Source organism: Bos indicus x Bos taurus, chromosome 4 (genome assembly GCF_003369695.1).
Source record: "Bos indicus x Bos taurus breed Angus x Brahman F1 hybrid chromosome 4, Bos_hybrid_MaternalHap_v2.0, whole genome shotgun sequence".
NCBI classification, from domain to species: domain Eukaryota; kingdom Metazoa; phylum Chordata; class Mammalia; order Artiodactyla; family Bovidae; genus Bos; species Bos indicus x Bos taurus.
The window spans coordinates 8,336,912-8,362,764 of NC_040079.1; the positions used below are offsets into that span (position 1 = coordinate 8,336,912).

At 42.6% G+C, this 25,853-nt stretch overlaps 1 protein-coding gene across 3 annotated transcripts in view; it reads right to left on the reverse strand.

Annotated features, from left to right (window-relative positions):
* The window catches only part of CNTNAP2 (contactin associated protein like 2), a 2,326,438-nt gene that overhangs the window by 210,772 nt on the left and 2,089,813 nt on the right, over positions 1-25,853 (reverse strand). For all 3 annotated transcript variants that reach the window (XM_027538737.1, XM_027538738.1, XM_027538736.1), the window contains exon 19: positions 11,752-11,988. In XM_027538737.1, coding sequence (XP_027394538.1) covers positions 11,752-11,988 — 237 coding nt within the window. The remainder of the gene's footprint in view (positions 1-11,751; positions 11,989-25,853) is intronic.

Genomic DNA, 25,853 nt, shown 5'->3' on the forward strand with positions numbered 1-25,853 from the left:
GCTTTAACGGTGCTCCAGGTTAAACAATTCATCAAAATTCCATGATGCAGACAGAGATGTAATTAGGGTCGTGGCATGCAAGTGTTGCACTGACTCTGAATGCCATTTTGCAGGCCATGGAGCAGGACTGCTCTGAGGTCTAATGTCTTGTGGGACGTTGTAATCTTTGAGCTCCAGAGAAAGCTTGTCACTGCCCTATAGATGTGGGTGAGCAGTAATGTAAACATGAGGGATATTCAGCTTTCTGCTGCCAGTTAGGGAAAAACTACCCATGTGGACAGAGAAGTTCTGAGCTGGTTTCCTGGTGGCTCTTGAAAGGCAACGTCAACACTTTGCAGTCCTCTCTCTAAAGAGACCCTAAACTGCAGGACCTCTGACTTAGTGATTAATATCCTTCATAATAATTTGCATTTTCATAACATTAATGATTTTCAAAATACTTTCACCTACATCAGTTCATTTGATCCTCACAGTCCTGTGAATAATACATTTTATATAATTAATACAATTTATACAGAAACTGCAAGTCAAGAGAGTCACATGACTGTTCAAACTGTTTTTTTCAATAATGTTGAAATTGAAGGATAATGTTAGAATTCAAGGTATTCTTGCTCCACTGTTCTAAATAGTAATAACTTTCTTCAACTGAGAAAACTCTAAAATGTACAGATTCCTTCTTTTAAAAAACAATATTTTCATTTTGATATTTGGCAAAACTAATACAATTATGTAAAGTTTAAAAATAAAATAAAATAAAAAAAAATATTAGTTTAGAATGATGTTGGCTGCATTGCTGGTCATAAGGAAAGGATTGAAAGGAATAGAAGATATTAAAGAATATTTTGGTGCCTGCAGAGAGAATGATTCATGTAGGAGTTTAAATCAGGGAACCTTCTTTTTTGTTGTTTGTTTGTTTTTAGGGGAACCTTCTTTAAGCTGTACTTAACCCAACTCTTCTGAGAGTAACACAGGAAGTAAAACTGTTCCCTGGAGTGGTACATTTGTAGACATCTAAACTAAGCTCCGTCTAGTCAAGGCTATGGTTTTTCCAGTGGTCATGTATGGATGCGAGAGTTGGACTATGAAGAAAGCTGAGCACCGAAGAATTGATGCTTTTGAACTGTGGTGTTGGAGAAGACTCTTGCGAGTCCCTTGGACTGCAAGGAGATCCAACCAGTCCATTCTAAAGGATACCAGTCCTGGGTGTTCATTGGAAGGACTGATGCTGAGGCTGAAACTCCAATACTTTGGCCACCTCATGCGAAGAGTTGACTCATGGGAAAAGACCCTGATGCTTGGAGGGATTGGGGGCAGGAGGAGAAGGGGATGACAGAGGATGAGATGGCTGGATGGCATCACTGACTCGATGCACATGAGTTTGAGTGAACTCCGGGAGTTGGTGATGGACAGGGAGGCCTGGTGTACTGTGATTCATGGGGTCGCAAAGAGTCGGACACAACTGAGCGAATGAACTGAACTGAAAGGAAGCAAATTCAGGTCAGTTAAGTCTGAATTTTGGGATAGAATATTAAAATAAAATTTGGTCATGTTAAAGTTAATAAAGAGTTCTTAGAAGACCTCTTTCAACAAAAAAGCAGGGATAAGCTGTTATTTACATATCTATTTGTTGATCTACTTTTGAACCGGTATCTTTAAAGTATAAATGTAAAGAGAGAGTGTACCATTCAGTTCAGTTCATTAAGCACATATAAAGTCTTAGGAAGCAGGGCTGAGGGAAAACTCTGGGAGGATGAAAATAAAATTTTGTAAATTTGAAAAAAATCCCCAATTCTTCTTTAATACTTTATACAGCAGTTTTAGATTTACAGCAAAATTGAGAGAAAGATACAGAGGTTTCCCACATGCTCTGTGTCCTCATACATGCACAGCCTTCCCACTGTCAGCGTCCCACACCACATTAGTACAGTTGCTATAGTCACATTGTTGACCTGTCAAGGATGCTGACTCATCAGAGGCGCCCCAAGTCCATGGTTTACACTGCGGCTTACTCTTGGTATTGTGCATTCTCTGGGTTTGGGTAAATGTACAATGATGCCTGGTGGTGGTTTAGCTGCTCAGTTGCATCACACGCGTGCCACTTCATGGGTTTCTCAGGCAAGAACACTGGAGTGGGTTGCCATGCCCTCCTACAGGGGATCTTCCTGACCCAGGGATCAAACCTGTGTCTCCTGGGTCTCCTGCATTGGCAAGCGTATTCTTTACCACTGAACTACCTGAGAAGCCCCAAATAATGATATGTGCCCATCATAATGGGGCTTCTCTGGTGGCTTAGTGGTAAACAATCCACCTGCAATGCAGGAGGCACAGGAGACACAGGTTCGATCCCTGGGTCAGGAAGATCCCCTGGAGAAGAGAATGGCAACCCACTCCAGTATTCTTGCCTGGAGAATTCCATGGACAGAGGAGCCTGGTGGGCTACAGTCCATGGGATCACAAAGAGTCAGACATGACTGAAGTGACTGAGCATGCGTGCACATACACCCATCATAATAGTATCTGTCTTAGGGAGGAGTTTCACTGCCCTAAAAACCCTCTGTGCTTTGCCTCGTCATTGCTCCTTCCTACTTCCAACCACAGGAAACCACTGATGGTTTTACTGTCTATAATTTTGCCTTTCCCAAAATGCTATATATTTGGAATTATCCAGTTTCATACTGACTTTTTTCACTTAGTAATACACATTGATATTTCCACCATGTCTTTTCATGGTTTGCCAACTCATTTCTTTTAAAATCTGCATAGTATTCCATTGCCTGGATATACAACAGTTCATTCATTCATTCACCTACTGAAGGGCATCATGGTTGTTCCCAAGTTTTGGCAATTATGAATAGTGCTGCGATATATATTATCTGTGTACAGGTTTTTGTGTGGACATAAGCTCTCAACTCTTTTGGGTAAATAGCAAGGAGCATGATTGCTGGAATGTATGGTGAGAACATGTTCAGTTTGTAGGAAATTGCCCAACTGTCTTTCAGAGTGCTGTACCATTTTGCATTCCCACCAGCAATGAGTTTCTTTTTCTCCACATTCTTGTCAGCATTTTGGGTTGTCAGTATTCCAGATTTTGGCCATTCTAATAGATGTGTAGTGGTATCTCACTGTTGTTTCAATTTGGGTTTCCCTGACTATATATACTGTGGATCATCTTTTCATATTCTTATTTGCCATTTGTATAACTTGTTTGGTGTGCTCTTTGGCCCATTTAAAAATTGCCCTAGTTTTTTCATGTTAGAAACTAAAGAGAGCAAAACTTCATAAAATATCATTGATTCATGGGAAACAAGTTGAAAAACTGCTAACTGATCTAAATCCTAAAACATCTTGTTCACTGTTAATTTTCCAAAGCAATCTCTTTTTGCAATATTAAAAGCAAATAACTATTTTAAAAATACTGATTATATCAGTTTTTAAAACTTCTAATTTATTTTTCAAGAATAAATCCTTTTTTTTAAATTATGAGTTTAAAAAATTTTGTCTTTAAGTTTCAGTAATGTATCTTTAAATGTTTTTTATTTTTGTTATACTGGAGGTTCATAAGACTTCTTGAATTTTTAAGCTTGAGATTCATTCATGACAAATTTTTTTAAGAGCTCTCTCCTCTAACCAAACGCCTGTCCCCAGAATTCAGTGTGGCCCAGCATGGTCTGCCCTGCTAACCTTGGGTGGGACAGTAAGAGCAGCTCTGCTGTTAACACAATGGGCTGGTTCCATGTCCAGGTATCACTCTGCACTTCTGCCTCGCTTTCCCATTGTACTGCAGTTGGGTCCACAGCTTCCACTTCATTCCAGGCTTCATCTCATTTATCTCGGTCTCCTCACTGTCAATCCACTGCTTCCCACATAGTAAGCTTACAGTAAATGTCTGTATTTCACTATACTTGTGCCAGGTGCTTATAAGGAAATTAAATTGTTAGTAATGATCAAACTGGAGAAGGAAATGGCACCCCACTCTAGTACTCTTGCCTGGAAAATCCCATGGACAGAGGAGCCTGGTAGGCTGCAGACCATGGGGTCGCAAAGAGTCAGATATGACTGAGCGACTTCACTTTCACTTTTCACTTTCATGCATTGGAGAAGGAAATGGCAACCCACTCCAGTGTTCTTGCCTGGAGAATCCCAGGGACGGGGGAGCCTGGTGGGCTGTCATCTCTGGGGTCGTACAGAGTCGGACACGACTGAAGCGACTTAGCAGCAGCAGCAGCACTGATCAAACCACTTGACCTTACTTCATTCATCCAGAACATAGATATGTTAAATTTTTACTGCCAATGATTCAATTTTACTGAGAATCTTTACCTTACAGAACTTGAATAGTTTAGAAGCCACCTTATATTTCATGAACTCATCACTTAGAAGCCTACCTAGAGGATTATTGTTAGGCTAGGTTAAACACTACACAAAATCTATATCATATGCCCAGACCTCATGAGAATTTGCAGATCATACATTTAAGATGCCAAGCTTAGCTCAGATAGAGTAGTTGACCCTAATAATTTCTGTTTCCTTAGGGTTTGGCCCTCACTGGGGCAAAACAAGCAAAATATCCATTTATCTAAACCATCCACTATTACAGTCAATTGCAATTGATGGAGGTAAAAGTATGTGAATGAGTTCAGAGCCAGGGTGATCTATAAGATGGCAGATTAAACACAGCTCAAGACCCCTCAGGTTTGATCATTTAAGAAAGTGAATTTCCTCTAACCAAGGGATGCCTCGGACGAGCCCTGCTAAGGCCAGAGCTGCCTGCTGGCAATGATGACCATGAAAGAAGGTTGCAAAGAGGAGCCATTGCACACCAGAGGCAGAACTTTATGTCCTGCAGATATAACAAAATACTTAAGGTCAATCAGAATGTTGGTATGGACATGCTTGTAAGGGAAGCAAAAAATGTGAGTAAATTAAAAGCAAACCCTCCAGAAAATTTATGACACTGATAATTTTTAGGTTCATGAAAGAAAAGAAATGGGTAGAGTTTCAGCTGATTTCTAGGAAATGATAGAGTATTATTTTTATAAACTTCATAAATTACTGAATTCTCATTACTGCTGAAGAATGAGGAATAAAAACATTCAACAACACACACAGGAAAATGAAAACTGTTTATCCAAAAAGGTCCAAAACCTGGTGGGTAATAGAAATGGGCACAAACTTAAAGTTATTTATCATTTATGTGAGGCAAAGTCCAAAACTCTGTCCTTTATTACATTTGGTGTTTTACAAAGGGCTTGTTTTTACCACTGAATTTTAAAAAAACCCTTTCTGCAGAAAAGTTAATAGGTCAGGTTTTGCTTTGTATCTGGGACCCCAAAGAAAAGCCCAGGTCAGGGAGAATGCTATTTACCACCATAAAATTTGATAATGAAGTCACCTAAGCTTGAAGGCCATCTCTGTAGCTCTGACCTTTTAGAATCAAGTCAAAAGCATTTCCTTTTATCTCTAAGTATTTACAGGCTTTTGTCCACAAGAATTTTCTTAACTTTTCTTCTTTCTTTTTAAAATCAGATGACTGTATGTTTTTCTGATATTTTTAAGGTCTGAAGATTTAAAAAACATATTAATAGAGGAGAGTTTTCCCTTCTTGAATAACATTCTAAGGGGAAGAGGAAGAGGAAAAAGAATTCTTGTTCCTGTAGGCATGAGTCCAAATCTATAAAATCTCCTGTTCCAACTGGCAATGAAAAAGCAGCCCATGAAAGACATTTCTTCCTGATGGTGTCAACTCTTCTCCAAGCTGGGATCAAGAGTGGGGAGGCCAATCAGAAAAAATGGCTGGTGTTCCCATTGGTGTGTGAGTGCTTAGTCTTGTCTGACTCTGAGACCCCATGGATGGTAGCTCGCCAGGCTCCTCTGTCCATGGGATTCTCCAGCCAAGAATACTGGAGTAGGTTGCCATTTCCTCCTCCTGGGATTGTTGCCATTATCTAGTTTCATATAAAGGTGTGATCCTAAGATGCGTTTCTCTTTTCTCTCTCCCCTAATTGTTTTATGATATTTTGAAATGAACCTTCCCTAAAAGGCTTCAAACCCCACTCTACAAGGGCAGCCCATAGATTTCCTCTGCTCTCTGAGCAGTGCCTGGAGCCACCGAGAGGCAGAGTTTGGAAATATTCAAAGTGCATTGGGCAAAGCCACCTCCTCCCGCTTACCAGGAAACACTCCTTTAGGAGGCAAGAAGGAAGATCCTCGTCCCTTACAGGTTGAACTTGGATTTGAGTCTTGGACTTGGACTGGTGGGTACAATTTAATTTCCTTGAACTTGGACTTGAGTCCTCTCAGCAAAATGGAGTCCTGAACTCTTTCAGTGCCTTCATGTCTCCTGATGGGTTTTGATTTAGGAAGGGACCCAGCCATCGCTAAGGTGACCTAATTTGGCTCTTAGTGGGGATGGACACCTTATATGAGGAACTGCACTTGTGGGTGTGATCCCTGGGATGCAGAGACTGGGGTGTCCATTCCCATCTCTGCATATTCCTCAGTCCATCAGAGTTTAGGGTCCAGAAGTGATACTTTCAGCTTTAGAAAAATATGACTGTGACCACAATTTAGTAGAGAGCACACTTTATGATACTGCCATTGCTTCTCCGGTAGCTGATGAGACCGAGGATGAGATGGTTGGATGACATCACTGGCTCAATGGACATGGGTTTGGGTGAACTCCGGGAGTTGGTGATGCACAGGGAGGCCTGGCCTGCTGCAGTCCATGGAGTCTCAAAGAGTCAGACACGACTGAGTGGCTGAACTGAACTGAACTGAACTGAATCCAGCACTCAGAGGTAACTGAAACAATGCTAGTTAGGCATCTGATATTTAAAGCTTTTAGGGACAGATGAAAGGATGACATGATTTAAAGTAAAAACAAAAACACAAACAACAAAAAAACAAAGTGCAGAGAATGGACAGGGACACCTGTTGTCTGACTGATGTGTACCAGGTTTTCAGCTCGGAAATTTGTTCACATGATCCCATGTGAGCCTCACGGTGGAATTAAGAATAGATGTTACATACTGCTGAAGATGAGGCCGAGTGGAGTTACACATTTGCTCAAGGTCATGGAACCTGCAGGTGAGGACGCTAGATTCAAACTCACGTCTAATTTCCTCATCCATTCTCTATGTGGGGACTTGAGTTAGCCATAAACAGTCTCTTCTGTATCAGTTACAATGTCAGGACACTCAGGGAGAGCAGGAGGCGGAGCCGGACCACAGGGATGGGGGCGTGCGTTTGTGTGGCTGTAAATGAGGTGACGCTGCATCTGCTGACCCTCCTCCTTCACTCGTGATCACTGCAGTCCTGTTACCTTGGCCCTTCTAAGATTGGACTTTATCTGAGTGACAAACAAATGGATGTTTGAGAAGAAAAGACAACTCCCTAAACTCAGACACTGTTTTCTGAGTATTTAAAGATATGCATTTAAAGACCCAGATGCTGGGAAAGATTGAGGAGAAAAGGACAAGAGGGCGGCAGAGGGTGAGATGGTTAGATAGCATCACCAACTCCATGGATGTGAACTTCAGCAAACTCCAGGAGATAGTGGAGGACAAGGAAGCCTGCCATACTGCAGTCCATGGGGTTGCAAAGAGTCAGACGTGACTTAGCGACTGAACAACAGTGAAGCTTCAGCTGCTGTCCTGGTTTGGCAGAGGAACATGAAAATTTTTACAGGAAAAAAAATGCAGAGAAGTGAATTAGGAGATATTTTTGTGCCTCTTGATGATAAGTTCTTGCTAAACTTGGCTCAGTGAAGGGATCCTAATGAAGAACTCTTTCTGGCAGCCTGGATGATGGCTAATTCTCATCTCCTGCTTTTGTGTACACTAGATTGTCCTGGTTCTGTAGATGTAAACCACTGAAATATTTTGAAAATTTCAGTATAGTCAGGCTCAACTGTACGTTCAAAGTGCCTGTTCACTGAATGTTTGTTAAAGAAATAAATCAGTAAGTGATTACTGCTTACACCTAAATGTGTGGGTGTAGGGTGGGGCATGAGGGGAGGGAAAGAGGGAGAGAGAGAGAGAAAGAGGTTGTGTTCAGATCTTGTATTCTGTTTCTTCTTATGATAGAATTTGCATCCAAGAATGTGCTGTTTTGTTTTTTTTTTTTTTTAACCGAATCACCATAACTAAAAAGCTTCAAGACCAGGGGTTCTCTTTTCAGTTTTACATGAAGCTACATGAAGGATCAGGCCTCTCAGGTGGCTCAGCGGTAAAGAATCCACCTGCATTCACGGGTTCGATCCCTGGGCTGGAAGATCCCCTGGAGAAGGAAATGGCAGCCCTCTCCAGTATTCTTGCCTGGGGAATCCCATGGACAGAGGAACCTGGTGGCTACAGTCCATGGGGTCGCAGAGTCGGACAGGACTGAGCGCCTAAACAAACATGAAGGACCGTGCCCTGGTGAGAAGCAGTAATACACAGTGATGGTGAAGAACCGGGGCTTTGAGTCAAACTGCCCGCATATAAATCGCAGTCCTGCTACTTACTGGTATGTGAACCTCAGGCAAGTGACTAATACCCTCTTGTGCCTAAAGTTCCTTCTCTGTAAAATGGGGAAAATAATTATAGTACCAACATAGGGCTGTCATGAGTATTAGGTGATGTTAACATATTTAAAGACCTTGGCACACTGCCTGGCACATAGCAAGTTCTCAATAAATGTCAGCTGTTACCATGGTTAAATACAGAATTAAGATGCACCAAAGGTTTTCATACGCACTTCTGTTGATTTCCTATGATTGCCCTAACAATGGTTCACACCCTGGGTGGCCTGAAACAACAGAAATTTATTCTCTCACAGTTATAGTGGCTCAGAGTAAAAAGCGAGGTGTTATCAGGGCCACACGTCTTCTGAAGGTTCCAGGGGAGGGTCCTTCCTTGCTTTTTCGGGCTTCTGGGGGCCCCCTATGTGTTCCTGGCCCACCCTAGTCCAGGATGACTCCACATTAATTACATCTGTAAGGAGCCTATTTCCAGACAAGGTCACATTCTGAGGTTCCGGGTGGACAAGTGCTTGGCAGAGAGGGACCCTATTCAATCCGTGGTTGTATTCAGCTACAAACATTTAATACAGAAATTGCTGCGGCTGCGATAGGTCTGCTACTTTCCCTCTTGCTTGAAAACCCAGAGAAGACAGAGTTTACTTCTAATCATGTTGTTAATTTCTGGTTAGAAATAAAATTGAGGTTGATAGTCATAAATGTGTTTTGAGGTTTGACTGTCCAAGAAGGAATAGGTCCGTTTAGAGAAGACAACCGGTGGCGTGTCCAGGGGTCCCCAGTGGGGGTCCCTACTAATGCTGGGTATGACAGACCCACAGCCAAGCCTTCCATGTAAGCTGGGTTTGCCCTGCTCCCAGAGGCATCTATGGTCTCAGTCAATGGGCTGCCAAGGAACCGTCCATGGGATGGTGCTGTCTGCGCTGAGTGAAGTGGTGGCTATTGGCTGGGCATTCTAAGAAGAGGGGACATTGCACAGTTATCTGTAGAGACGAGGTGACTGGCTATGAGGTCTAGTTATAGAGTTTTTGGGAGGCCCTCATGCTCTCTGGGCTGCCCTTGTGGTTCAACTGGTAAAGAATCCGCCTGCAATGCAGGAGACCTGGGTTTGATCCCCCGGTTGGGAAGATCCCCTGGAGAAGGGAAAGGCTACCCACTAGTGTTCTGGCCTGGAGAATTCATTGCAGGCAGATTCTTTACCAATTGAGCTATCAGAGAAGCCTGAGGAAGCCTGCCTGCAAAGGACTTTCACGAGCTCACTCTTAGGCAGATGACTGTGGTTGCTCTCTCTGGAGGCTGAGTCATGTGGCTGTAGACCCCTGGAGGGTGTGGTCACAGGAGCTGATGCTCTGGGAGGTGAAACCCAGACCAGAGGCACCACCTGGCCGCAGGCCTCGGCTGGAAGACCCCATCTGGGAATGAGCCTGCCTACGTGCAGGTGAAGCTTTTCTGATTCCTCTCAGCCAGCACCACCTTCATCCTCCCCAGGTCAAGAGAATACTTGTCTTGACCCAGAAGGATGCCCACAAATACTTTCCAAATACAGTTTGCTGTTTTTAATCTTTTTTGGTAAAGCCATAAACTGAGTCAAATGTAAACTCACCCTGCTAAACAGGTATTAAGAGAATATTTAGGGATTTTTAATGTAAACCCTTTGAAATAATGTCACTGGGAATTCACAGGCTTTCTTTGACTCCATCTCAAGAACTGGCAAGGCAGAGGAGTATATACTCTCATCTTTCTGTTTGTGAATATTGCCTATTAACCCCCAGAGGTTGTGTGTGAGCTACTGTACTTAACCTAACTCTCCAAAAATAAGGGGCTCATGATTTTCTTTAAATTGGTACTTATGCAGTGGAATCTCTCAGACATTAGCGCTCACTTGATTGCATTCAGACACCACTTTGGCAAGGGAATGACTACATTAAATTAGCATCAAGCACAATGAATGGTAATTGCAAGGCTGTCATTTCTACAAGTGCAAAATTAATGTGTTCTGCAAACCCTTCCCATTGTGTGACACCAGAAAACCATGGAACCATGTTGTTGCAAGTGGGAGAATGCTCTGTAACAGCAGTGCTAATGCGCTGTGGATTATTCAGCAGTGGTGTTCCTTTCCACCTTGGTTGTTGTCTCATGCTCATCCTTCAAGCCCAGTCTGACCGAATTTACATGCTTACATGACAGCACTGTGAGACAGTAGGCTGGATGTACAGAGAGTGTTAGGGAACAATTCCTCCTTCTGTGTGGCATCTTGTGTGAATGATGGCAGCATAAACAACCCTCCATGTATTCATCAGAGTATGAAAAGGCTACTTATGTAAAGCTTCTTATAAAGAGATGCACCAACCATTTACAGAAAACTTTACCCAAACGCTATACATTCATTTAGAAAGAGAAGAGTGAGTTACATGCATTTCAATTGTAGCTTGAGAAGAGGGTCAGCTCTGCCTCTCCCCAGCCCTCTTGCTTACAAGTAGAAAAGAAGCCACAGGCCAGGTGTGTGAATTTCTTCTGGTTATGCAAGATCACCGGGTGTATCCTGAATGACAACAGCCATACACACCAGGTTCTTGGAGTCAGCTGATTGGCTTTGCTGAATTTATTAGGGGTTACTCCTTCAAGACTGAAATAAGGCAGTAACATTGTTAGATGTTACTGCATTATTAGATGTAGTATCTCAGTATTCCTGCACTTTGAGGGGGCTGAGAACCCGCCACTGAGGTGTCCTATAGAAGAGTGATAAAAAATGATTGTGACAAGAATTGAACAGAGGGGCTTTCTTGTGAGTCCAACCTGAATTCATTCTCTTAGCAGCTGGGGGAGAAGTGGACATGAAGAGCACTGGGCAGCACAGATTGAGTCACTGCACGATGTACAGGTCCAAGCGAGTGAGAGGGTCAGGAGGCCCATCACGGACCCCTTTCAATGGCTACTTACTTTATTCCTCATTGTTAAGGCATGACATGGCTATTTGCTCTGTAATGTTCTAGTCACTTCAAAGTTTGCTTGAATTTAGGGGGAAACTTTGCACCACACTCAAAGCTTTTCTCTTCTTAATGAACAACAAAGATGAAGGGATTGTTTTAGGGGACTTCCTACTTATGATGAGAGAAGAATTCCAAACACTTTACCCTTGGAGTGAAGTACCCTTATGCCAGCTGGAGAGCAATTCAACAGATGATCTGGGCTTCAAAGATATCTAAACATGGCTCTGGAAACTGGTTCTGACCTACCTTTGTTGCAAAATGTTCCATCATAGGCTGTGTTGGAGCAATCGCAGGAATAGCCATGGTACTTCTCTATGCACTTGCCTCCATTCTCACAGTTGGCTCCGTAGCTGGTGCAGTGCCCTGAGCACCCAGATTTGAAACCAGATGTGACCTTGGCTCTCTCTTCCAAGTCCAGAGTTACCCCATTCATCCTTAGGGAGCGGATACAGCCCAGGAAGCCCTGCTGGCCTCCAGCACCACCTGGAAGACAGAAGGCACGGAGCTCAGACAGAATCACCTCTGCCGCGGCTCCTATTTCATTCCTCATGCCTCGGACCACTGTGGGAGGAGAGAGACTGCCAAGTGCTGCAGGCTCTCTTACTGTCAATAGAAGAGCTTGCAACTTCCCCCCCTTAGGCTATAACGCCTACTTAAAAAAGAGGCTGTCTTGGGAGAAGCAATAAATTTGCTACAGAACTAAAATGCTTGGAGACACACACAAATTTTATAAGCTGTTTTGGAAGTCTAATCTGGTTTCCTTAGGAGAGAAGTTCATACGAATCTCTAAGTTCCTTGGTTTTTAATCTCACGTTGTTATATTCCACAGCACTATCTCCTGGAAGAGATAAAAAAGGCAGAGGGATATGAATATATTAGCATAGTTAACAAGTCAATTAGTCAGAAGAAGTAAATCCATTTGGAATGTGGTTGTAAGTCCTGGTTCTTCTTGTCTCAAGAAAAGCTTTGCTTTGAAATTCATGTTAAGGATTCCCAGAGCTCCTTGTCTGGAGTTGTTGGAAATTGGAATTGACGATTTCACACAGAAGTCAACTATACCACATTTATTACCAGGTCAGTTTAGATTTTATTGCCTTTGTTTAAATGCCATTTCAAGACACATAACACAAAAAGCAAGTTGACTGTGATTTTCTAAGTTATGGAGTTAGAGTTTATGAGCATGAAAATATTAAAATATTCTTAACAAATTTCATAGCAGAATTCATTGGAGAATTGTTAATATGTCACAAGTGGATTGTGTCTATAATAACCTTTGCTATGATTTTTTAAGCAGCTGGTACAAAAAAAGAGGAACTCAAATTTATAAATGTGCCTGGGTTTTAGACTAACAGCTCTTCTGGAAATTAAATACAATGACAATAGTTAAACTTATTAAAAGAAATCTGACGGGGATTTAGAAAAAAAGAGATATGGTTAATAAAGTGAAAGTTCCTCTTTTATTGAGGGCAATGTAGTAGCTATTCTACTAAGCACCTTATGTATGATATTCACCTAAATCTTACAACAACCTGACAAGGTAGGCATTGTTAGTTAGTTAGTTCAGTCGCTCAGTCGTGTCCAGTTCTTTGTGACCCCATGAACTGCAGCACGCCAGGCCTCCCTGTCCATCACCAACTGCCGGAGTCTACCCAAACCCATGTCCATTGAGTCGGCGATGCCATCCAACCATCTCATCCTCTGTCGTCCCCTTCTCCTCCTGCATCAGGGTCTTTTCCAATGAGTCAGCTCTTCGCATCAGGTGGCCAAAGTATTGGAGTTTCAGCTTCAACATCAGTCTTTCCAAAGAACACCCAGGACTGATCTCCTTCAGAATGGACTGGTTGGATCTCCTTGCAGTCCAAGGGACTCTCAAGAGTCTTCTCCAACACCACAGTTCAAAAGCATCAATTCTTCAGTGCTCAGCTTTCTTTATAGTCCAATTCTCACATCCATACATTGTTATCTTGCCCTAATTATTTGGATAACAAAACTGAGGTTTAGAGACATGAAGTCCTGTACTTAGGACTCATAACTCTGCAGTGCCAGGGCACTGTCAGCTCTGTCTTATTCTTGAGCTGTGGTTTTAGACTCTGTTCTGTGATGATCGTCTAATACAGAAGATCTTCAGGGTCTGGAGGGCACAGACATACGTGTTTCTGAGGTGTAGATTTAGATGTCTTTAAGACAGCATGGTCAATAGGATTGGCAGACTTTGGGTGAGGTTGCACACTGGAGATGGATTCTGATCACTTATTCCAGTATCTTGAGAAAAAGTGTGCAATTACACGACTCAACAGACAGGGCTTGTGGATCAGAGGCTTTAGTTGCAGAGATGGATCAGCCTTTGTTTATGCCTGTGAATCCTCAGCCGTGAAACAGCAAATGACTTGCACTACTATCTTTGTAAACCCAAGCCTTGCAGTTCTCTCATTGGGTAGTACTGAGATTTGAGTGATGATTCTCCAGGGATTATTCCTTCTAATAAAATATTTAAATAGAAGAGGATTAATTGAAGGGAGTCCAATGCCCATTTCAATAGCTGTGGGAGAGTAGATGGCAAAAGAAGTTACTAAAAACAACCACTTTGAAGAATTTCCCATTTTGCAATCTACTCATCAGCACCTTTGCACACTTCTGGGCTGTGGAGAATTTGGGCCTTAGCTATGATTTGAAGAATTTCAATCCATGAATCACCATTTGTGTGCTAAAATTTCCATTTGGCATCTATCATTTTATCAGCTATGGCTTTTGTTCTTGCAATAAGGGTTTTTCCAAAGGGTCTTTTGTTCAATAAATGCCTCATCATTTAAATTTTCATCACTACTCAATTAAAATAATTATATCCTGCCAAAATATGCTGAAAATTTAAAATCTGTGTTTTTAGATGTCTGCCTCTCCTTCCCCTGGTTACAAATATAATAGTTTTTCATTGTGGAAACCATAAACACACTGATAAGCAAAATGAAAGAGAGAATCTGTAATGCTACTCAGATAGAATTACCTTCATTCTTAGCAAATAGCTTTTCTCTCTTTTATCTGTGAACATACCTATGTGTAAAAAATAAAACAAAGGAAAAAGCGGGGTATGCACATTGCTTTGAAATTTGCTTTTCTCATTTAACATATCATAAAACACTTCCCCAGCAATAAATATTCAAATAGAACATCTTGTTTAACATCTGCACAGCAGCCCAGCCTGCAAAACACTGTAAGTTATTTTGTCATTCCCCTACCTTTGGGCTTTAAGCAGCGTATTCCAATTTCCACTGTATATGATACTGTAATAAACAGCCTTGTAACAACCTTTTCATGCTGTCCAGTTTTTCCTTAGAATTAATTCTCAGACGTGTAATTGCTGGGTACAAGGGAATATACGTTTTAAAGTCATTTACAATATATTTCCCTCTTAGAAGACTTTATTAATTTGTATTATATTTCACCAGTAGGGTATCAGACCCCTGTCTTCTCCACAACGATTCTAATACTAGACAGAATCTTTTCGAATTTATAGGCTGGAGGGTGGGGAAAGAGTTCATTCTTTTAATTTGCATTGCTTCAATACTGTGAGTTGAATAATTTTTTTTTTTCTCATTTCTATTTTTTGGTTTCTTCATGACCTTTGTTTTTTGGGGGGAAGTGGAGAAGGGAATAGCAACCCACTCCAATATTCTTGCCAGGAGAATCCTATGGACAGAGGAGCCTGGTGGGCAACAGTCCACGGGATTGCAAAGAATCAGACATGACTGAGAGACTAACACAGTAATACAGGAGAAGATACATTTCTTATTGATTGATAACAATATTTGGGGCTTTAACTTTTTGTAATAAATTTGGCAACTACATCCTTCCAGTTTGCATCTGTTAACTTGTACATAATGTTTCTTTTTCCCTACGAAAGGTTTTGATGTTTATGTAGTCACATCTATCTTATTTTTATGATTTCTGCCTTTGATATTAGACTTATAATAACTTTTTCTAATCCAAAATAATATAATTTTTCAACTATATTTTCTTCTAGAACTTTTATGATTTTACTTCTTTTAACATTTCATTCTTTAATCTATCTGGGATGTACATTAATTTTGAAATAATGCATATTTAAGGGTGTCAGCAATGGTTGAGAGTTTGAAGAGACTTGTTAAAAGACTCTAAATGACAATCTGATAAAAATGGAGATTTAGTAAGTTTCAGTTGTCAGAGAAAGTATGTATAGCTTAATTCATAGTTTAATTGTATCAAAATAAGTATTTAGAGATATGTGTATATGCTTCATTATGTACATAAACAAACTTCATTCAGTGAGAGGATTTAGCCTCTTTGGTTCATTCTGGACCTGTTCTTTCTGAGTTCTTACACCCGCCAGTCTTCCTTCCTGCCTTTGTGTTTGTATGGCTCTCTCCCTATTGACTGCTGACTGTTTTTGGTCAGCTCTGTGGCTTCAATCAAATCTCAGCATCCTTCTCTCAGCATCAGTCTTTACTCTCCATAAAGGAGGCTGCACTGGATGTCTCGGGTCCTTCCAGCTATGAATTACTCTGGTCCATGATGCACAATCTCTCCCTGGAGGCTTGTGTGTCTCCCTCTCTACCTTTCAGCAAATTACTCTCAATTTCTCCTAAATTTCTTTTTGCTTCCTTTTCCCTCTTTGCACTGCTGCCTGACCTTCCCCCTGCTTCTTTCCTTAATTGACCATAGCATACAGCTATAGTCTAATTTGTATTTGTTGCATTGATTAAATAAAGTTTTACAGTATTTTCTTAATTTATAAAGAAGGCAAGTGGAATGCCATTTCCCTCTCTATAAAGGAAAACCAAATAACTTACATTCTTTTTTTAGATGGTCCCTAATTTCTGAAATGGGTCAGTGAGCTGGAAAGTACTTTTACTGACCTAGTCAATATGAAGAAAAGTCTTTTGTCCTGAAAACGGTCATTAAATATTATGCAAAGGATGCTAATGCACTAGAGCCAGTGATAATTATTTGAGTTCAAGTTGTCTGCTCTATAGAAATCTGTCTTGGTGACAAATGTCATAAGTTTAAATTGTAGGTCTGCAAGCAAAAATGCTACTTAACCTTCGTTAATTAGAAAATCAACACATTGTCACTGAAGAGAGCCCCGTGCCACGTGAGGGCCTCACGCACATTAGTCAGACCTCTGATAATTACCCAAGGGGAGACGTGGGTTTAATTTGTAAATCATTTTCCATGTGAAATGCTATTCAAGTATTGCAATTAAAGATTAATTATGAAAATGCTGTAACTACCCATAATGAATAATACAGTCATCAAAGGTACAGAAGATTGGGGCAAAATAATCAGGTATTAAATTAAACATAAAGGGTGAAACTAATGATCAGGAGGAATTCTAAAAAACACTGTCCTCAAACTAGGAGCTTAATAGTTTTCTAAGGAGCTAAGTTGGGTTCCAGAGCACCTGTGCCCTGAGAGACAGGTCAGTCACTCGCCATAGAGAGAAACTTCACCAAGCTCACACACACAGAATCTAATTTATCCATTCAATAAGTATTAATTTTATGGCTCCTAATCCTCGTCTAGATGTTTAGAAGGTACTGTGACACAAAACACACACAAGTCTTTGCCCTTGCAGAGCTTACATTCTTGCCGAGGGAGAAGGAAATTTAACAAAAAGCTCAGTAAGTTATGCCGTGTTTGAAGTCAGTGCGGGTTAGGCGGGATCTGGAGTGGGGTGGGGGAGACCCCTATTTTATTTATTTGTTTTTATTTTTTGGCTGCGCCATATGGGATCTTTGTTCCCAGACCAGGGATGGGAGGGATGGAAGGGTGGAGTCTTAACCCCTGGATCACCAAGGAAGTCCCAGGGAAATACCTGTTTCAAATGGAGCCCTTAGGGACACATCCCACTGAGAAACTGCCAGAAAGAGTATCCAAGGACAAAAGCCCTGGGAAGACAGAGGTCAGGGGGCACTTCCCTGCAGGCAGGGGGAGGGTGGTGAGGGAAGGGAGGTGAGACAGGAACTGCCAAGAGAAGCAAAGCCACCAGCTCACGTGTTACGGCACTGGGAGGAGGAATTCCCTGCTGGTCCGGTGGTTGACAATCTCCCTGTCAATGCAGGGGATATGTGTTCAATTCCTGGTCAGGGAAGATCCCAGAGCCCTGAGTGTGGCACACTAAGCCCATGTGCCACAACTACTGAACCCACACTCGAGAGACCGTGCTCCACAATAAGAGAAGCCACCGCTATGAAGCCCGTTACCCACAACGAAGAGTGGCCCCCACTCACCGCAACTAGAGAAGGCTCATGTGCAGCAATGAAGACCCAGCGCAGCCAAAAAATACGTTAAAAAATAAATAAAAATAAAAAGACGGAGGAGACGTACTTGTTGCCCACAGGTTGATACAAATGTAATCACAGCCATACTATGGTGTGAGGTGCAGTGTGACAGGAGGGGCAGCAAACAAGCGAGGAGAGCATGAACTGAGCTCACAAAGCCCTACACCTGGGTGTCAGCTCTGCGGCTCCCTGCTCGATCTTCCCCGCTCCTCTTTGAGCCTCAGTCTCCTCATGGATGAAATTGACAAACATATACACCTAGCATGCATGCTGCATGCTAAGTCGCTTCAGTCAGGTCTGACTGTGTGACCCCCTGGACTGTAGCCCGACAGGCTCCTCCGTCCATGGCATTCTCCAGGCACAAATACTGGAGTGGGTTGCCATGCCCTCCTCCAGAGGATCTTCCTAATCCAGGGATTGAATACATGTCTCATGTCTCCTGCATTGGCAGGAAGATTCTTTACCACTAGCACCACTTGGGAAGCCAGGGTCATATTAATAACAGTAATAAGGATACTCCCCTCTGTACTAATGCTCAGTTAATGGCAGATGTTTAGTATTATTCCTCTTATTCAGTACAGACAGAATTCTATAGAAGCACAGAGTTGGAAATTAAGTATGGCTAAGAGCAGTACACAAATCTGATATGAGAGGCATCATGAGTGGTTTCAGTTCAGTTGCTCAGTCGTGTCTGACTTTTTGTGACCCCATGAGCATTTTATCACCCCAAAATTCCTATGCTGAAGCCCCAACACCCACCGTGACTACATTTGGAGGTTGGACCCTTAAAGAGGTAACTAAGAGTAAATGAGGACACAAGGGTGGTCCCTAATCTACTCTGAGGGGTGTCCTTTGTCAGGAGAGGAAGAGGTACCAGGACGCAGGCACACAGAAAATGGGCGTGTAGGAAGACACAGGTGAGCTAGCCAAGGCCTCAGGAGAAACCAGCCCTGCCAGCACCTTGATCTTGCACTTCCAGCTTCCAGAACTGTGGGAAATGGATTTCTGCTGTTTAAGCCACAGTCTGTGATATTTTCTCAGGGCAGACTGAGCAGACCAGTACAGTGAGTAAAGGGTTAACTTCAAGCCTGGGCTGGTCCAGGCCTGCCTGAGATAGTAATCTTGGAGTCCACTTTCCTATTGTCTAATTGGACTATTTCCTTGGGAGGTTCAGGGTTAGGTTGAGTGTTTTTCTTGTCTTGTCTTCTGTGGGGGACTGCATCTGGATTGGGGGAGCTGTGAGCCGGCACGCGCTCAATTGTTAAGTCATGTCTGACTCTTTATGACCTCATGGACTGTAGCCCACCAGGCCCCTCTGTCCATGGGATTTCCCAGGCAAGAATACTGAAGTGGGTTGCCATTTCCTTCTCCAGGGGATCTTCCTGACTCAGGAATTGAACTCGGGTCTCCTGTATTGGCAGGCAGATTCTTTACCACTGTACCACCTGAGTTGGCATAGAGGCATTGAATGCGTGACTGGCTGGCATAAAATACAGATGAGAAACAGAGCTGAGATTCCTGTGTCCCGGTGACCCACCCAGCCCCTGGCTCTTCACTGCAGTCAGACCTGGCCATGCAGGCTGGGGGGCAAAAGCAGTTGTGTGTTTGGTGCCTGGACAGGCTGGGCCCCCAGAGTGACTGATGCTGCTCCTACCGTGTTTGTTTTCCAAGTTAGCATTGTCTCTTAGATCTTGACTGTCAACTTGAACATGGAAAAAACCTTGTAGTGTCAGTACAGATGTGAAAAACCCAGCTATCTGGTTAAGCTGAGGACCTCAGAATGGCCCAGATTCTTTAGTAATGGAGGGACTTCAAGGATGTGAGCTTATGTTCCTCAGCGTAGAGCTGCGTGATTGACAGGTACTGATCAGGGATGCCTCTGTCGGTTGGATATTGGAGGGCATACGTGAAAATGTTTATCCACACTCTAGAGCGGGGCTTTGGAGGATTGCTTCTTCAGATAATGCTCCCGAGTTCTCATTTGTAACATCATTCAATAGGATGGATCTTTTTAAAGTTCATTATCACTGCATGAATTTCCCATGTCCTCTGAGTAGAGGACATGCAAAATAGGTGAATCCAAAGTATCTAAATGAGAAGAAAACTTCAAAATCGAGATGGAGAAGATAACCGGGTTTCTGGGAGCAGAGGGCACTCATATGTGTCTGAATGTGAATTGTTCCCTAATGGGGATGATGCTAAGAGGTCCTAATTCATTCCAGAGGCCATGGTGCAAGGCAAGCATGCTAAAGTATTAGCTATTTAAAAAACTAATATTAATTGAATACTAGCTTCTCCAGGTACTGTTTCAAACTTTACATTTTTGTGTTCACTCTCAAAGGCAATTATCATTTTTATTTTACAGCTAAGGAAACTGAGACCAAGAGAATGGAGTTGCCCAGAGTTACATAGATATAAGAGATGTGGGTTTGATCCCTGGGTCAAGAAGATCCCCTGGAGGAGGGCATGGAAACCCACTCCAGTATTCTTGCCTGGAAAATCCCCATAGACAGAGGAGCCTGGTGGATTACAATCCATAGAGTTGCAAAGAGTCAGACAGGACTGAATTGGTTTAGCATGCACGCACACACGCAGGTAGTAAGAGGCCATAGTTCACCCCTGGGCTTTCTAGCTATGAAGTCAGCACTCTTTTAAAAATAAAAAAATTTTTTAAATTTGAGTATAATTGATTTACAATGTTGTGTTGGTTTGTGGTGTCCACATATGTATATGTACAACTGATCCATACATACACCCTTTTTCAGATTCTTTTCCCATATAGGTCACTACAGAGTATTGAGTAGAGTTCCCTGGGTAACTCAGCGCTCTTGCAATGCTGTAGCTACATCTTGATTTTGGGCTTGCATCATATGAGACTCTTTGCCAGCTTTTTAACAAGTTTCTAGGCATTGCTGTGCTTAGGTATGGGAAATGCTAACAGAATGATTACTATCTGAGATGAATTATCCACCCCTTGGCAGAGTACTGTCCTGGGATGGCTGAAGCTTGAAAGGGAATGTAACACTCAAGAGTTCAGAATCAGAAATTTGGACATATGGATGCTCAACCTGGTCTCTAGGCCACAAAGAGGAGATGCTTGCTTCATGCTATCCTTGAAGTCATATGTATATTTTCTTGTCACATGAAGCAAAAGCTTCATACTTCATTTTCAAAATCAGAGCAGTGATGAGCTCTGGCTCCTGATGCGGGGGGGGGGGGGAAGTTGGTTATTTCTCTACTTTTGGTCTGACAGTGCTATTTCAGAGGACCATCATTGCAGCGGGTCTTATGACTCCAAGTCCCTCAAGGAAGTGGGGGCAGACAGAGGGTCTGGTGATAAACCTCCAGATCCCAGCAGGATCTATATTTTAAATTACTAATAGTTACTTCAGTAAACTTCAATACCAAGCCAAATTTCAAATACATTAGCTTACAACTCTGTCTAAACATTTTTTTTTACAAATATCTTCCCAGGTGGTGCTAGTGGTAAAGAACATGCCTGCCAAGGTATGCATTCGATCCCTGGGTCAGGAAGATACCCTGGAGAAGGGCATGTCAACCCACTCCAGTATTCTTGCCTGGAGAATCTCATGGACAGATGAGCCTGGTGGGTTACAGTCCATGGGGTCACAAAGAGTTAGATAGGGCTGAAGCAATAGCATGCACATATGCTCATATGATGTGTTCTGCTCATCTCTGGAGCAAAATTAGCATCTTCTTTCTGTTGGTCTTATGTCCCGTGTTCTCTCTCTCACACACATAGTCAAGAATCAGAGCTGTTTCATCTGCAGCCAAGAATCAGAGCTGTTAGCTCACACTCTCTCACTCTCAGGCTCCAAGCAAGCATTTGCAGACCTCAGTCCCAGATACAGGCTGGATTTATGGATCTGGGAGGGATCAGCACAGCTCTCATCACCAACCTCGCAGGCTGCATGAGCTCCCAAGATGGAGACAGCAGAAAAAAAAGCGAGGGTTGGGATGGAGTGGGAGAGGAGCTGGGAGCTGGAGAGGCTGAGGACAGAACTGGTGTTCTGAGGTCAGGGCTGCCCGGAAGGCGTGTTTATGTGTCTTAAATGATACCTGAGGCCAAGTAGGAGAGGAATATGGGAAAGGCCTATTTGACTGGGTTATTTTTGAGATCTTCCTGAGGCCTTACAAATAGCTGTGAAAAGAAGAGAAATGAAAAGCAAAGGAGAAAAGGAAAGATATAAGCAACTGAATGCAGAGTTCCAAAGAATAGCAAGGAGAAATAAGAAAGCCTTCTTCAGCGATCAATGCAAAGAAATAGAGGAAAACAATAGAATGGGAAAGACTAGAGATCTCTTTAAGAAAATTAGAGATACCAAGGGAACATTTCATGCAAAGATGGGCTCGATAAAGGACAGAAATGGTATGGACCTAACAGAAGCAGAAGATAATAAGAAGAGGTGGCAAGAATACACAGAAGAACTGTACAAAAAAGATCTTCACAACCCAGATAATCACGATGGTGTGATCACTCACCTAGAGACAGACATCCTGGAATGTGAAGTCAAGTGGGCCTTAGAAAGCATCATTATGAACAAAGCTAGTGGAGGTGATGGAATTCCAGTTGAGCTATTTCAAATCCTGAAAGATGATGCTGTGAAAGTGCTGCACTCAATATGCCAGCAAATTTGGAAAACTCAGCAGTGGCCACAGGACTGGAAAAGGTCAGTTTTCATTCCAATCCCAAAGAAAGGCAATGCCAAAGAAAACTCAAACTACTGCACAATTGCACTCATCTCACACGCTAGTAAAGTAATGCTCAAAATTCTGCAAGCCAGGCTTCAGCAATATGTGAACCGTGAACTTCCTGATGTTCAAGCTGGTTTTGGAAAAGGCAGAGGAACCAGAGACCAAATTGCCAACATCTGCTGGATCATGGAAAAAGCAAGAGAGTTCCAGAAAAACATCTATTTCTGCTTTATTGACTATGCCAAAGCCTTTGACTGTGTGGATCACAATAAACTGTGGAAAATTCTGAAAGAGATGGGAATACCAGACCGCCTGACCTGCCTCTTGAGAAATTTGTATGGAGGTCAGGAAGAACAGTTAGAACTGGACATGGAACAACAGACTGGTTCCAAATAGGAAAAGGACTACGTCAAAGCTGTATATTGTCACCCTGCTAATTTAACTTCTATGCAGAGTACATCATGAGAAATGCTGGGCTGGAAGAAGCACAAGCTGGAATCAAGATTGCTGGGAGAAATATCAATAACCTCAGATATGCAGATGACACCACCCTTATGGCAGAAAGTGAAGAGGAACTCAAAAGCCTCTTGATGAAAGTGAAAGTGGAGAGTGAAAAAATTGGCTTAAAACTCAACATTCAGAAAACGAAGACCATGGCATCCAGTCCCATCACTTCATGGGAAATGGATGGGGAAACAGTGGAAACAGTGTCAAACTTTATTTTTTGGGGCTCCAAAATCACTGCAGATGGTGACTGCAGCCATGAAATTAAAAGAGGCTTACTCCTTGGAAGGAAAGTTATGACCAACCTAGATAAAATATTGAAAAGCAGACATTACTTTGCCAACAAAGGTCCATCTAGTCAAGGCTATGGTTTTTCCAGTGGTCATGTATGGATGTGAGAGTTGGACTGTGAAGAAAGCTGAGCACCGAAGAATTGATGCTTTTGAACTGTGGTGTTGGAGAAGACTCTTGAGAGTCCCTTGGACTGCAGGGAGATCCAACCAGTCCATTCTGAAGGAGATCAGCCCTGGGATTTCTTTGGAAGGAACGATGCTGAAGCTGAAACTCCAGTACTTTGGCCACCTCATGCGAAGAGTTGACTCATTGGAAAAGACTCTGATGCTGGGAGGGATTGGGGGCAGGAGGAGAAGGGGACGACAGAGGATGAGATGGCTGGATGGCATCACTGACTCGATGGGCATGAGTCTGAGTGAACTCCGGGAGTTGGTGATGGACAGGGAGGCCTGGCATGCTGCGATTCATGGGGTCGCAAAGAGTCGGACAGGACTGAGCGACTGAACTGAACTGTCAATAGCTCAGTTGGTAAAGAGTCCACCTGGTCATTATTAGTGAGGGAATGTGTGGTGAGAGTGGGTTCAGCAGGTGAAGATCCAGCACTGGCTTAAGGGTTAGCCGCAGCACATGACGGGGGGAGCCCCTCTGAAGCCAGGTGCAGGGACGTGAGGGAGGCGCAGAGGTGGGGACAGGAGGGGCTGGGACAGGGGGGCATGGGCACCTCTACATCCCAAGGTGGGTGTTTCCTCCCACCCTCGACTCTGCACCAGAAGCTCAGCTCGGGGCCTGTGCGGTGTGTGTGCGTGTGCGACGAGAGCAAAAGAGTCACTGGGTAATCTCGGCGGGACATATGTGACTGGACAGGACCCCTGAAGATAGCAAATACTATGCAGAGCAGACGACAGCACGAGCTGTGTTGGGACAGGCAGCTAACAGATAGCTAACCCAGGAGATGTCGTCTGTCGTCATCATTGCACTGACGTCAACATCATTGCACTGACATCATCATCATCGCACTGACGTCGACATGGTCGCACTGATGTCATTGTTGCACTGACGTCGTCATTGTTGCACTGACGTCGTCATTGTTGCACTGACATCGTCTTTGTCGCACTGACGTCGTCTTCATTGCACTGACGTCGACATCATTGCACTGACGTCGTCTTTGTCACACTGACGTCGTCTTTGTCACACTGACGCCATCATCAATGCGCTGACGTCATCATAGTCGCACTGACGTCATCGTCGCACTCACGTAGTCTTCGTCGCACTGATGTCGTCATCGTCGCACTGATGTCGTCATCGTTGCACTGATGTGATGCAGCTGTAAGTGAGCATCAGGATTCCTTCAGGATGGAGACATGGGCGATGACAGGTTCACGAAGGAGAACTGGCTGGGGGTACTGAGAATGAAACACCTGTAAGTGTCGAAAAACAGAATAGACAGAGCAGAAGAATGCTTCAGTGGGTTGGGATCCTGGGTCAGTCAGTCCTCCTCAAGGTCGACAATAAGGGACAAAGAGAGTGAAAGAACGGAAGAAAAGTTATGGAGGGTGGACGCAGAAGTGTCACTATTTACATGACAATAAGCTCAGAGGAAGAGAAAAGAATGATGCAGGACGGAACTATGTGAAGAAATAAGGGGCCAGAATTTTCTGGAATAAACAATATTAGACTTCAGAAAGAAGGAGCCCATGAAGTGATGAACGGAGTAGATAAGAAAAAAATCTCTTCCACCTACACCTACAGCTGTAGTTCTCACTTAACCAGAGGCCCACCACTCCAGTTGTACATAAAATGAGAGAAAGCTTGACAACACAGATGGGAAAAGGCTAACAGGATCATTTTTCACTAACCTCTAAAAGAAATTCAGCATTTGCTTCAATTAGAAATGTAGGAAAAATCACAGTAGCGTTAGCCACTTTTGTATCACTATTTTTAACCAAAAAATCATAGATTTTCTATGTTCTAGATTTTTGGAAATATCATAATCATAAAGACCAAGATGAATTTGAAATTATGAGTTATGAGCAGTCATAAGACCTGATTCTACGTCCTATTATTTAAAGTACTGGTAATGAGCAAACATATTGTAAAATGAACGTGCTGTTTTAAATGCTTTGATAAGTGTATTCGTTTCTTTTATAATTCTGTGACTGTCATTCATAGAAAACATTTCCTTGGGAAGAGAGGTATAGATAGTACCAAATTGCTCCCCAAAGGTTAAGAACTGATGCATTATAATGAAGTTAAGACATAGTAAAGGAAAAGAATGTAACTTACATCTAATTTCTCAGTATCAACACTGCCTATAAAATACAATGGACTACTATTCTCACAGTGTTGATTTAAATAGACATTCACAAGTATATGAGACTCTGAAGGACTCATCTATGACATTTTAGAAAAAAACTGCTCTTGAGTAAAAAGAAAAATAAATCTAAGAGTAGATAAGTGTGGGAAATAAGAGTAAGTGAAAAGAAAACCACAAATATTAATGTTTTTTTCATAAGCAGTTAA